This window comes from Ambystoma mexicanum, chromosome 3q (genome assembly GCF_040938575.1).
Source record: "Ambystoma mexicanum isolate Mex_15411 chromosome 3q, UKY_AmexF1_1, whole genome shotgun sequence".
NCBI classification, from domain to species: Eukaryota; Metazoa; Chordata; class Amphibia; order Caudata; family Ambystomatidae; genus Ambystoma; species Ambystoma mexicanum.
In genome coordinates, this window is record NC_090926.1 from 126412607 (window position 1) to 126426598 (window position 13992).

At 47.9% G+C, this 13992-nt stretch overlaps 1 protein-coding gene across 2 annotated transcripts; it reads left to right on the forward strand.

The window, feature by feature from the left end:
• The first annotated feature begins 1341 nt into the window (after positions 1–1341).
• Positions 1342–13749, forward strand: NPFF (neuropeptide FF-amide peptide precursor). Of its 2 annotated transcripts, none has more exons than XM_069653282.1 (3): positions 1342–1722; positions 7651–7775; positions 13404–13749. In XM_069653282.1, exons 1-3 carry the CDS (start codon positions 1582–1584, stop codon positions 13525–13527), a joined length of 390 nt encoding a protein of 129 aa, XP_069509383.1. In that variant the 5' UTR covers positions 1342–1581; the 3' UTR covers positions 13528–13749. The 2 variants fall into 2 exon arrangements, with proteins under 2 accessions (XP_069509383.1, XP_069509382.1); XM_069653281.1 differs by having other exon boundaries at positions 1372–1722; positions 7648–7775.
• The last annotated feature ends 243 nt before the right edge of the window (positions 13750–13992 follow it).

Below are 13992 nucleotides of genomic sequence, written 5' to 3' on the forward strand. Positions count from 1 at the left end.
ACTGCTCCTAGTGAATGCAATGCCTCTGCCTCATCATGCAGGACTCATGCAGAGACTGCAGCAAGGCTCTTGGGAAGCAAAGGTTCTTTGAGCTAGCAACTCGACTGCCTCCACTGTTTAAGGGAAGAGAGTACTGTGCTGGGTCTCCCCCTGGTCAAGGTGAAGACTGGTGTCTCAAACACTGGCAGCACTTTGCCGTCAGAAGGGGTTTTAGAAGGATGAACTCCAGCAGACTTTCCACAAAATTCCTCTTCAGGATCTGGCTTGAGTGCATCCAAACAACATCAGCCAGCCAATCAGCGAGTGCTGCCACATTCAAACTTTCTCGAGCTTTCACTCAGGTGTTGATTCAAAGTAGATTCCTGGCGCCGTAGCTGGTTCTGCAACTACAGTCCCCTCTCTGAAGCAAGGGGATGTCATGACCATGCATGCCACATTTTGCGTATTGCTTACTATAGGAGGAGAGACCAGTAGGATGTGGGATGCCTGTACGTGATTTACACACGGGCTGCCTGTAGGAAACTCCTGGTAGACAGAAGGGCTTACTCTAGTAGAATTATACACCAAGGGCTGCCATCAAAGGAGCCCATCTATGCGAGCTGACATGCACATGGCAGACAACCTTGCAAGCTTAAGGCCTTGCAGGGACACATTTAGAGTTCTGCCCACCATGATGTCACTGGTGATGAGCTCTGAGGTGGGGTCTGGGGGTCGTGTCGATGTTACAGAGAAGAACAAAATCCAAGCTACTTGGGCCTCACGGAGTTCAGGAATTTTGATTTCACATGTATGTATGTGGAAGTTTCTTAAGTTGATACGTGTGTGGTGGGTTTGTAGGCATGATGAAATTGCAGAATGATGGAGGGTAAATTGTCATATATATTGGAGGAAGTCTGAGGTTAGTGCTTCATTTGTGGGGCAGAGGGGTTTTGAGAATGTGGTTTGCCTACACTAGAGAAAGATGAGCGGCATTCATGAGAAGGGTCGTTTTTTATCAGGAGTTGGTGGGCGAAGCGGTGGCGCTGTTCTACAGCGGAGAGGATGGAAATGAGAGCTAATAAGTAGCAGTCATATTTGTCATCTTTACAGTTTCTGTGGCAAGAAACGAATGTGAAAGACGGGGGGTGCGCCGTGCCGGGGAGGATGTTCTTTCTTTGAGGGGAAATGAGTGGCCGGTCCCCTCCTCGGGCCTGCCCTCCCGGGAATGCGAGTGACGGATCTCGGCCAATTAAACGGCAGGCCCGAAAGGGGCTTAGAGCGCCGTGTGCGTAGATTTATCCCCGCAATAATGCGCGGGCGTCGGCTGCAGCGCTCTCCGGGGGGCCCAGCCAGCGCCATCCACTCACCGGTCCCCCGGGCACCCTTCCGCTCTCGCGCCGTCCATAATGGAAATTGCATAAGCTGCGGGCAGCTTATCCCTCCCGCGCTTCGCGCCTTGTCGGGCACACGATCCCACGGGCACAGAGGTGTATATAAGGGGTCGGCAGCAGTAGGTCGCTCGATGTATTATTAGTTGCTAGGACCGACGTGCGGCCGTTCCCAGAGCCCTCTCTCTGACAGACACGGTGGTCGGCTGCAGTCATGGACCCCCGAGCAGCAGTGGTGCTCGTCTGCCTTCTGGGGTGCCTCAGGAAGGCGCAGGGTCTGGATGACGACCTGAACTCCAAGGAGGTGTACCAAGAGGAGCCCGAGCGCTACACGGAGCGCATCCTGGAGGCGCTGGTGAGTCCCTCTCTCAATCGACGCGGAAGTCAGGAGGATCATGTACCCGAACCAGTGCCCCCACCAACCCTCTCCAGCTTCAGAGAAAAGTTGGAAAATGCCAGCTCGGGCCTCTAGAAAGGCTGCACTGAGCGGTACCTTAAGCGAAAGGATGCCGCGGGGCCTGGTGCGTTTGTGAACATTAATTTAGACTTAGTATGTGCTCCTGTTTGTAAAATGTGTTGGCCTGCTAAATACACGACTCGCTACATCTATTTTTAAAAAATCTTTGCTACGTTTTATGATGTGTTTTTTGCCTTTGCTATGTTTTAAGTTTGTAAAGGCAATTTAGCAAAACTATTTCCTCATAAATCAAACTGACTAAAGCCTTCACCGCTCACTGCCCCCCCCCTCCCTGTGCGATGGAAGCTTGCTCTGCTGTTGCTTATCTTCCGCGCGCGCGGTTGCATCCCGTGATGTATCTCTTTGTTTGTGTGGGAGAAACGCCTTTCACTTATCTGTCACTTTCCTGTACTCCATTTTTCTGATGTATTCCGCCATCACCTGTCTGCTCTTACTCTTGTTGTACCCTACCCTATACTTTTACCCCTCCCATCTGCCGTTCTCTCGCTCACATGTTCTGTCGTCAATCTTCCTCTCCTCTGCCTATCTGTAGCTCACCTGTTTCTTTCTCGCTCCCTTTCACACTCTATGGGTCTCTCTTGCTCTCTGATTCTCTTTTTCTTACTTCCTCTGGTTCTCTGCCCATTCGTCTCTCCCATCCTTCCTGATCTGTTACTTTCTCCAATTCCCTCTCCACTATTCCCCTTCACTCATTTCCTCCACTTCTTATGTTTATTGAATTTATATAGTGCTTTAAGCCAAGGCGCTTTACAATATAACAGGTACACAAGTGAGAGAAGCAGATTTACAAACATGAACAGGTCATTAGACCAATAAGTAGAACTATTTACAAGGGGGGGAGAGGGTGTGGGGAAGGTACAGGAGGGGGTAGGTGAAGGGAGTTACGGTGTAGGATTTGAGGTAGGGGGGAGTGATTTTATGCCCCTGTCGCGTCTAATCTTCCTGCAAGGTACTTTATTTGAATTTTTGTCCAGTGCTGGCCCTACCCACAGGGGTCTAGGGGCACCTTACAAAGTGCAAAAGGGAGGAGGTGAAAAATAAGTTGCAATATTTTCAGGACAGGATAGGAGGAACAGGATGGACCTAGAATGGTCTGGGCGGTGGCCAGGTGGATTAGGTGCAGGGAAAGAGGTATGTTTTGAGGCTTTTTTTGGAAAGAGATTTGGAGCAGTAGGACTTTCCAGGCTCTGGGTGCCCACTGGTTGAATGCTTGTGCAGGTTAATTTGCAGCGTTTAACACACAGCAGATGTTGGTTGGCCTGTCTGTTTTCAGTGTGGGTTATGGGTTTCAGTTTGTTGTGATGGTAGGATGCGGCTTTGAGGTCGAAGGCTTTAACGAGTGAACGGACTGGATCCGCCGTATCTAGCAAACAAGATTTCCTTTTATCAACCAATGAGATCACTCGGATTAGAGGATAAAAAACGATTACTGGTACCTTCAAAGACGAGATAGGCGTTTTTTTTAATGGACCACGATTGTGAAATTCTGTCCCTTGAGCTCAGAAATACCATCTCTTTACTAACATTTCACAAAGCATTAAACACCGATTTATTTCAACGACCTATCTCAGTTCTAACTCTTTTGTATATCTCTTTTTTAACTGCCATTTTTACGACAAGTGCCCAAATGGAGTTTGTTCTGCGTGGTTGCGCGTTACAAATTCTAAATACAAATACAAATGGCTTTGTATATATTGCAGAGTCCTTGGATAGCAAGTCTCTGAGATACATGGAGCCAGTGGAGCTGGGAGAGAGGAGGAGTGGTGTTTGAGTATTTGTAGGATGCTTCTTGCTGCTGTGTTTTGTATGGCTTGCAGGGGATGTTGGTGCTCTTGGGGAATCCAGCAAGAAGAGTGTTTCTGCAGTCCAGCTTGGATATAACTAGTGCTTGCACTGTGGTGCACAAGTCGTCACGGGGAAGAATGCATCTGATCTTGCAGAGGAGGTGTACCTGTATGTTGCATGTTTTAGTGACGGCAGCTATGTGGAATTTGAAGGCTAGGTGGGGTCAGCTAGGAAGCCTAGGAACTTGACATGTGTGGAGCGTTATATGTATGTATGTATGTGATGGTGGGGAGAGAGCTTTTGAGGGTGAGGAGTTGGGAGTGGGAGGACATTTGGAAGTATATTTGTGTGTCATCCGTATAAAGATGAAAATGGACATTGTGCTATCAAGTGTCTGTCTGAGGGATTCAACATATAGATTGAGGAGATGGGAAGATGTGCAGGATCCTTGTGGAACCCTGCACTTGATTGAGGTGGGTTCAGCTCAGTAGGAGGGGGGGCATGGAAATACTGTGTCCTATTAGTGAGGAAGGAAGAGATGAATCAGTTGAAGACCGTGCCAGAGAGTTTCATCCTGTGAGGTAGGATGTTGTGTAGAACGATGTTGAAGGCTGTAGAGCAGTCCAGGAATACAAGGAAGACTGTTTGTCATTTGTCAGTGATGTTGTGGAAGTCATCCAGGCTGTTAAGTGTAGCGGTCTTGATGATGTGGCCGGGTTGAAAGCCTGAATGGAAGGGATTTAGGAGGTTGTTTGTGGTGATATGTTGTTACAATTGGGTTGTGACTAAGCGTTCCATGATTGTGGCAAGGCATGGCAGGATAGTGCAGGGGCAGTATTTTTCGGGGAGCATGGGGTCGAGGGATGGTTTTTGAGGAGGATATTTGTCCAGATTTGAGTGCAGAGAGTATTTTACCATGTGAAAGATGGCAGATGAAGATTTGACAGTGTGGAGCCAGGGTAGGCATGTAGTTTGCTGTGACTTGAGGTGGGCATGCATCATCCAGGAAGTGCACTAGTTTTGTTTTGGCTGTGAGGGTGATGAGGGAGCCACCAACAAGCGTTGGAGGATTTGGAAGTAGGGGGTGGAAGTGGGATGGCAGAGGAGAGGGCTTGCCATGGTAAGGTGGATGGTAGTTTGGAGAGTGACCTGGCACCATTGAAAAGTTTCTGGGTGTTATTGTTGGCAGATCCGAGTTCTTGGAGTTAGTGGGGGCTTTGGTGTTGCGTATGTCCATCTTGTATTTGGATTGGCAGTGTTTGAGGGGTGTCTTGGTGGAGAGGCGTGGGCTATTTTGCCAGGCTCTTTGATTTGTCTGGCTTCCTGTTTGATGGAGCTGGGGGAGTTGTTGAACCATGGTTTGTGTTGGTGGTTGTGAGGTTTTTGTCTTTTTAGGAGGACTTGTTGTGGGGCGGTGTTGTAATTGTTGAGGAGTATAGAGGGGTGTGTGTAAGGAGAGAATGGGGGTGGGGGTGTTTGATTTGTATGGGGCGGGGGGGTGGCAGGTGGGTAGATGTTGTGTGGCTGAGTGAGTGCAAAGGGGAATCGCAAAGTGGTCAGATCACGATACCCAGATTCAATTTTGCAGAGATGTCATTTTCTGCATGAAAATAGGACGGTCCCAGTTTCCAGCTCCACTGCTTTCCTATTTTTATTCCTGTCTTTCTCCTCCCTGCGCCTCTTCTGCTCAATCTCATTCCCTATCTTCCTCTCCATTTTATCTGTCCTTTTTCCTTCCTCGGCTCTTTCTCTACCCCCTGCTGCCTTTTCTCGCCCTCTGTCTTGTGCTCGTTCTGTCTCCCAAATTCATGACCTGCCTGGCGGCAGTTGGCACTGAGAGATTGGGGTGGGCCGAGCAGTTCTATGTCGAAACTTGTCTTCAAAATGCACAACTCTAGGAATAGGGCTTCATGCAGCTTCCAAGTTCCTCATGCAACTACAGGTATTAATCGTGTGTTATGAATTAATACATGGAGTAGCTCCATAGCCCTAAATTTCCTAGCCATAAAAGGCTTAAAAGATTATGTTTATAGATGATTCAACGTTTGCGTTTCATTTGATGTGGACGTTCGCAGCGAGGGCCGCCAACAGCCCAATTACCATTGTGTTTCATATTTGGCCTCTCAGTGCAATGCTGTAGTCCACAGGCCAGGCCAGGAAAGTAGCAACTTACTACATTGTCCCCCATGTGCAGCTTCTATGGTAACCGACAATCCAATTCCATAATGCTCTTTTGGCGTGGCCTTTTTGTGTACAGGTACTCCAAAGCTTCACAAATCCACTCCCACTGTGTCTTTGATGCTGCCACACTCTGATCACTCATTCTACTGAATGTTCTACCACCTCGGTTGTCTCTCAAAGACACATAAAAGGCTCTTTTCTTCACCTTCCACATGGGGGAAATGAGTGATCCTGCAGGGAGATTCTCCATAGAGGCGTTCATTCTTCCCTGGTGTTTGGGCAGTGCATAGGAAGTGAATAAAGCCTTAGCCGATGAGTCTCCTTAAGTAAGCGGTTAGCATTGAACCGCTTAGCCATCCTTCCTGCTAAAGACGAGCAGTTTGTGGTTGATCTCTGCAACATCAGCCTTTAGAACATTGGCGGGCAACATGCTGCCTCCCAGATGTTTTGGCCTACAACTCCGAGCAGCCCTAGTAACTAGAATCGTGCACTCTGCACCCCTGTCTGACCTGACCCCCTCCCTTAGCTGCACACCACTGCCACAGCCACAGGAGGCATTGAAGAACTTGTCTGCTCTGTGCCATTGTTTTCCCAAAACCTGGTCACAATGCTTCGGTCTGCCCTGCAAAGCGCTCCAAAGCATCTGAGAAAGGGCCCGAGTGCTGCATAAGAACCCGAGACAAATACATCAATTGATCTTCAAGCACTCACCAAGTGAAGGCTTTAAGCTTTCTGCAGCACAGCCGCTTACTGTGGCACCACAATATGTCCAGGCCCTCTTTACTGCGCTGCCCTGGTGCAGGAAAACTACCCAGCCCTGTTTCCTGTGGCGTATTCCCGTCCCCCCAATCCCTGTTGCCTGGCATACAGAGATGCTACTCCAGTGTCTTTTGTAGGATGTAAGAATGCTGCCCAGCCCTGTTTTCAAAGATGTAGGATGGCTGTCCAGACCTATTTCCTGGAATTCTCTATTTTGGAGAATGCAAGAATTATCCTCAACGCTGCTTTGTTGAATTCAGGAACAACATACGTTATTATTATGGTATTATTATGGTATTTATTGAGCGCGGACCTAGCTTCGAGAAGCAACGGAGCGCTATACAGAGGTATACAACCGTACAGATGCATAACAGAGCGCTTTTCAGAAGTAACAGCAGAACAGATATACAGCGGGACTAGGAGACAAAGGGGTACAGCTGTACAGGGTTGCAGGGAGGAGTGGGGCGGGCGGTGTCTAGTGAGGCAGGTAGCGGATGGGGCAACGTGATGGTCTAGGTGTTGAGGAGGAGAGACTCCTTGAAGAGGTGGGTTCTTTTCTGAATTGTAGGAGCGTGGGGACAAGTCTGATGCTGGCGAGGATGAGGTTCTTGGGGAGAGAGCAGAGAAGGCTTGTTTCCTGGTCCTTTCCTTTTTGCAGCAGCGGATTTCAAGTCATGCCAACATGATCTTTTCCATTCGGAAGACACTAGCCAAGCCTGGTTTTAGCTTTGCATTCTGGGACTTGCTGTCCTGGGTTCATAAAGGGACCATCCATGGCTGCAAGTCCCAGAATGCAAAGTTAAAACCAGGCTTGGTCTAGTGTCTGCTGAATGGATAATGCAGGCATGTCTGAGAAATATTGACTGCCACTCTCTGTTGATTGCAGTTCAGGAATATGTTCCATTTGCTACAGGAATGTTATACAGCCAGTCATGTTCTCTGCGTTATAGAATGTAGCCGGTCTTATTGTTTGGTAGACAGAAATTGTGTCCATGTCTGTGTTTTTTGTGTGTAAGTGGGACGTAAATTATATTCGGGCTTACCTTGTGTGTGTCTTTGTGATGTTCCTATTTCCAGCAGGATGGAGAGGACCACGGCTTCAGGCCGCAGTCTGAGGAGCGCCTCTTGAACACCCTGATGCGGTCCCTACTTCACTCCTCTCAGAGGCCAGCCCGCAGCCCATCCTTCCTCTTCCAGCCCCAAAGGTACGTCAACAGACAAAGAGACATGCCCAAGCATATACACTACGTGCCCCGCCCGTCTTGGGCCCTACTTTAGGCAGCTGTGTCTTACTTAGCACGGGCTAGCTAGACAGCAATGGCTTTCAAGTTTCAATGGGCCCCGGTTCCATTTGGTTTTTTGAAAGACTCGTGCAAAGGAAGCGCTCGGGTTCCGGCTCACTGGTCTTGTGCATTCAGAGGAGCTGGCGTGGTCTGCTTCCTGTGGTGCCACCAGGGCCAAAGGCCACGGAATGTCACGTTTTGCATTATGTGCAGGGTGCGGAAGGAGGTGGGAGAGCAAAGGGCATGTGAAGCACGCGCCCTGTGGCACCATTATCACAAGGCCCCAAAAGATAATGCATTAAACAGTACACACCATTTTATCTTTACATGAAATCTACGAAAACATCACAAGACCTAAAAGGAAAGAAATAAGTTCATTTATCCGTATCAGGTAATCGTCCTTGAAACACTGCGTGCCCGAGCGTCGACGGTCTAACCAAATTGTCACACGGCCGTAGCTTTTAGGAGGCAAGCATTGGCAATGCCAACAGTGTTGGCTCGTGTGCACGGGATAGGGATTTGCCAGGCACTGTCCTAAGTGCCCATTAATGCTAGCTGCTGAAAAATGGTGCGAATATCTGGCCATATGATAGCAGCGCATGGCAATTGCCCATCTAATACCTATACACAAGGCAACACTGTTAGCTTTGCCAATGTTTTTTAAAAAAAATAATAGACCTTATGTGCAAGGGGACACACATACTGCTTATAAATCAAGTGGCTGAAGGCACACTGTAAAGACTGGAGGGGGTGTCTGTACTCCTGCTCTCTATATACTAGAGAAGAGGCACAGAGAACCCCAGCCAAGATTCTCTATTATGGTAGCAATGGACAAGCAATCGAGGCCTAGCTTCTCAGGAGGTGATGCAGGCTAGTTCTTAAGTACAGTTTAGTCCCCAAGCACCCACAAAGGAATGTCCACACACTGTATTAGTTAAAACACAGTCTTTATATAATTGAGGTTCAAAGTTAAACACACAATCACAATAACTCACTTTGTGCTCAGTTAATCTGCAATGGCAAATGTATACAGTTCTAAGCAGTCCACAATCATTATCAGATTTCATTAAAGTGCATCAACTGTACTCTGGTCAAATGTCACACAAATCTATTAATAAAGGCAATCAACAATATACATAAGAGGAAAGCAGTCGGTTAGAACACTTGGCAGAATACTGGCCCCTACCACTAGACACAGTTCTGTGGCGAGATACCCCCCCCACCTGGGCAACCTGTAAAATAAAGATATACTACAAGCCTAGTCCATATATTGTTCAATGAGTCTTATTCCCTTCTAAAATGTTTCTACCACCCCAATGTACCTGGAATAGCAGAGTCCCTTTTAAGGAGGCGTTGAGGGATCCTTCTTGAGTGACTCCCTTTAAAGCAGGAGGCATGGATCGTCGATGGGCCTTGAAGAAAGTGAACTCGGCGTCGAGAAACCTCGATAGAAGTTCAGCGGCGTTGAGGCAGCAGCTTCGGTCCTGGCGGTGCTCATCGACGATGAGTCAAAGACGTCCTGCAAGTAAGAGGCGTGCGGAGCACCTCGATGTCGATAGTTCAGGACCGCAAAGAGTTGGTGAACAACTGTGGCCAAGCCAGCGCATTGAGTCGTTCGGCGTCTCTACAGTCTTTGGGTGGCGGGAAACCCATCGGCGGATGCTCCTCGGCGCGTCAACGCCCTGGCCTTTTCCGGTGGGATAAGGCGGTTGGCAGTGCGGATGAGCGTGTCCAGGAATCAAATGTCTTAATCAATGCAGTGTCGATGGCACGGCATCAAGCAGTCCCCGCTTCTGGGCAACACGGCTTCGACGGGCCTCCAGCGGTTATAACAAACCTGCGAACCCTGGTCGACGACGGTGGACGGAATGTCCAGTGCTTATCTTCGTTTTCCTTGGTGGTCCCCATCTCCGGTCGGCAGCCTGTCGATGGTCTGACTTCCAGGGAGCTTCGGCGAAGGGTAGCCGTGATCGATGGTTCCTAGGAGCCCGGGAAGAGGGCCCCTAACCAGGTCCTCTCTTGGATCAGTCTCGACATCACGGCGGCTTTCAGATTGCGGTGAAGGTAACAGCAGTCAACCTTCTTCTTCGGGCTTGGCTTCGAGATCAAGCACCAGTTTCGCCTTCAGCTTCTGAACGATTTCTAACAGTGAGAGGCCCCCAGATATACTGTTGATCTCCCATTCATTCTGCTGGGTCACACTCAGGCAACCAATCACTTATGAGGGTATTCAGCAGTCAATCAACCAATCAGGCATACAGTGCATTCAGGCCATTCTCCAACCCCTCAGACACACACAACAAGGAATGTGTATTGGGACAAGTACTCAGCCATTCAACACTACACACTGCATTCATACCAGTTTCGGGCAGGGCTGTCTCAGTCATTGTGTTTCATACTAGAAACCAGACATTCACAACAATTAGTGCATATTTGGCACACACTCCACTCACCCAGGTCCCACCCACAGGGTGTACGCACAACATAAAGTCACTGGGAAGGCTCCAGCCAGTCTGGCCTAGACTTCACTACAATACCATATTTGGAACTTCCACCCAACAGCCAGTCAGGGGGAAGGGACAGAGTCTGGGCTTCCCAGGACTTTGAGAAAACAAGGTAACAGGCAATAGAAAGCAAGAGGCCACAGGGGCCCTCTTGTTTCCTATCAGGAATCAACTGATTCCAATGGCAGGGCCTGGGCCTCCCAACATGGAGGATACTCAGAGCACCCGTCAAATTCAGCATGGAGCTGCCACCAGCTGCTCTGTGGGCCACACACAGGTGCCCAAAAACATACACTAGGGCCACAGGGTTGTACCCCCACCCATGGGTGCCATAAGGGTATCCCATGGGTCTGTACACCAAACGAAAAATAGGAAGAGCTGCACTGACAGAAGTCCCACATGGACTCCTGGGCAGAAAACAATACAGAACACAAATGACAAAGGACTACAGGACAAGGACAGGGAGGCCCTGTCCCTCCAATGCATTTCCAGCATCACAGACACTCTGATAAAAAATGTTGATTACATCAGTAGCACATTTACAGCTCCAATTAAGCCGTGAATCCTCAGAAGACTGTTTTGAAGTAACACTGGCAGGTGATTTTGGCACAAAGTTTGAAGTTACTGTTTAGTACTTACTGTCAGCTCAAACAGATCCCACGAGATTGTGTTTGGGGTTGGGAGGATCGGCAAATGGGCGAGAATGGTCATAGGGATTAGCATGGCCATGGGCGGTCAATGGGTGGGTAAATAATCAAACGCCACCCCATAAACTGGGTGTCCCCTCTCATATCCCACCTCTCTCCTAGCTGTACTCAAAGGCAATCATTTTGGCATATACACCATAGTCAAAACTAAAAAGACACCCCTATCTAGACCTCTAAAGTGTTCAAGCGCATCAGAATTTGTAAAGCTTCAAAATTTGATTGTACGCCTGTACTCGGTCAAACTGGTTGGAAGTGCGTCCACTTGGGCGATTTTATCAGCATGCAGAGGCAGGACATGTGACGCATACCCTGACATGGAGTACACTTACACATTATAAATACTGTGACTTCCCGCAGAGGGCACTGACCCAAGCAGAACACATTTCCAAAAAACCTGATTTCTGACCTTGTTGGCAACTACCAGACTCTTGTAGTGACGATTGAAAGGTTTTGCCTATAGTAACCCTGCAGAACTTTCAACTCACATTGTAGCTAAACCGGAATAGAGACCAGAAAACCTTCTAGTCTAAGTTTAACAGAGCAGCTGGAAATCTGTTACCAATGCCAGGTGAAGAAAGCTGGAAAATCAGACATTCACACAATGGGGTCAATAGTAGCCTTTTCCAAAGGTCATTATTGGTGTTTTTTTCATGAGCTGCATTAATCAGCTCGAATGAGCCTCACAATGTCCCATGTTTTCAGGGACAGCCCTTTATGATGGCACGCAAGAGGGCGGGAGAGGGAGAGGAAATTCCCATGTAAAGGAGTTTAATCTAGAGCAGACCCAGGTTCACTTTGCTACCCTAAATCGAATCTGTTCTATTTATACTAAGTATACGTTCTCGGCCCAGTCCTCTGGAACCCTCATTTGTAATCTACATCATGTTTCTTACGGGGCACCTAGGAAAGCAATGTCTCAATGAACTAGCAGCGCGTCTCGGGCTCTTTTTGTACAAAGGAACTATATAGAACCGACTGATATCGCTAAGGAGGCAATGACCTCCAAAAAGTCAATACATTCAAGAATCCCCCACCTGCGTGGATTCGCCTTAAACGTGAATAATGTGAGCCCATCTGGGTAAGGTGCCTGTGTAGGATTCCTACTCTCTAGTTGCTGCCCTGAACCCCTTTGCCACTCTGCTAAATGCTGGGAACACTCTACCACAAGGACAAGCGTTAATACTTAAGCCCATCCTTGCAACTCTAGCATGTAATTCCTCGTACTATATTTTCCATCTAGATCCGTTTGCAGTCTTTTGCTTGACCAGGTCCCTTCTATTTAACATCAGAACTTCAGAACTATCGGGCCCCAAAATTGACCAGAACCTTTAATTTCGTTTCAACAGCTTCTTGCAGTAACACCCAAGATGTCTTGTCCCTTACCCCGGCACAATGTTTATCACTCCCACTGCGTAAAGCATCACAGATACCATCTGATAATGGAGGGGTCCCTTGCAAGCTGCCATGTGTAAGAATCAGACCCCGTATTGGAACTGGGCACTTAAAGTAGGTCCACCGAAGCACACAATATTTGATCACACATGTCAAAACAATTTGAGGCCTGACTGGGCTTTGAACCCAAAAAACTCTTTATACTATACTGCTACACCACGAGTCAAAACAAACATGGATTTCATCGCTCCGTACGTACTTTGGTTCCATAGAATAATCTTGATAATTATTGGCACTTTATCGAATTTGGTTGACGGCTATCCAACTTTGCAAACGTTGAACTCCTCTAAGAACGAAAGATCTTAACTTAAGGGTGTTAAATTGGTATAATTTTGTTAGCGTGTGTTTGTCATTTTAAATTCATATTTTTAGAATATCTGATCGTTAATGGGACTGTCCCAAGTTTCGGCAGTACTCCCATATAACGGAGATGGTAGAAGCATTCACCTGGCGATGAACACATCCACTGCAGGCGGATCCTTTAGCTGATTATTGCTTGATGTAGATAAAAGAACAGATGCATCACATAGTTCTTGTAAAGGGTTCTCCATGACCCTCCCACACTCCCATGCAGAGTGAAATCTAAGGGGCTGAAGTGGAACTTTAAAGTCATGGCATCTTTGTGCAATGATATTATTAAGTCCTTATTCACTGTAGAAACATTGGCCCATAGCTGTCTTTGCTCCTGGACCTTATAGAGCAATGCTTTGCGCCCCATAATTGAGGAGTCTCCTCTGAATAGCATTGTTAGTTACTAATGGTGTACTGCAATGGTCCATCCCTCTGTTCTAAAGCCTGTGCTTGGTGTGTCTGAACCTATGCCTCTGGACATCCAAACATTCTATCCTTTTCATCACATGTCTTCTGCTCCTCTTTTTCCACCCTAGGTTTGGCCGGGAGACCCGAGGAGGCCTGGCTAGTGATGGACGCATCCAGTCCCGAGGATGGGATTCCATGACGCCACAGTTCTGGAGCATGGCTGTGCCACAACGCTTTGGCAAGAAGAAATAAATGCACCCACTACTGAATCCCCGAGAGACTGGATGTAGACGAGAGAATCTGATTGCGTCAGTCAGACTCTTCCCCGCTATCATCTCCCAGGCATTCCCACTGGGGACTTGCACATGCACAATATGGACTGGGAACGGATGCTTGTGCGAACGTGCCCATCTCTCATCTCCATGTGATTTGTCCTGGCTGTGCTGTGGTAATAAAGTTGTTATGGATGCCCAGCATGGTCCTGTGGTCTACGCTCATTGCTATCTCCTTTCCCCATGACCTAGCAGTCCATTACACCCTTCCCTTATGTGCCTGTACAGTAGATTGCCTATTACAGCCCAAAACACATCTCCAAGCATGAATGTAAAGAATTGTGTCACCTTTGAAGTACTACCATCAGTCGATATCCTTATTCAATATTTCAACCAGAAAATTGATATGCACATCTCCCAACTGGTTTCATTAGTAGGGACCAAA

What these genes read in the sequence shown, in the direction of transcription:
- NPFF (XM_069653281.1), top strand. Translation starts at nt 1,582, where the DNA reads ATGGACCCCCGAGCAGCAGTGGTGCTCGTCTGCCTTCTGGGGTGCCTC. An exon ending in AGCGCATCCTGGAGGCGCTG is followed by an intron (nt 1,723 to 7,647) that starts GTGAGTCCCTCT and finishes TCCTATTTCCAG; the next exon opens with CAGGATGGAGAGGACCACGG. An exon ending in TTCCTCTTCCAGCCCCAAAG is followed by an intron (nt 7,776 to 13,403) that starts GTACGTCAACAG and finishes TTTCCACCCTAG; the next exon opens with GTTTGGCCGGGAGACCCGAG.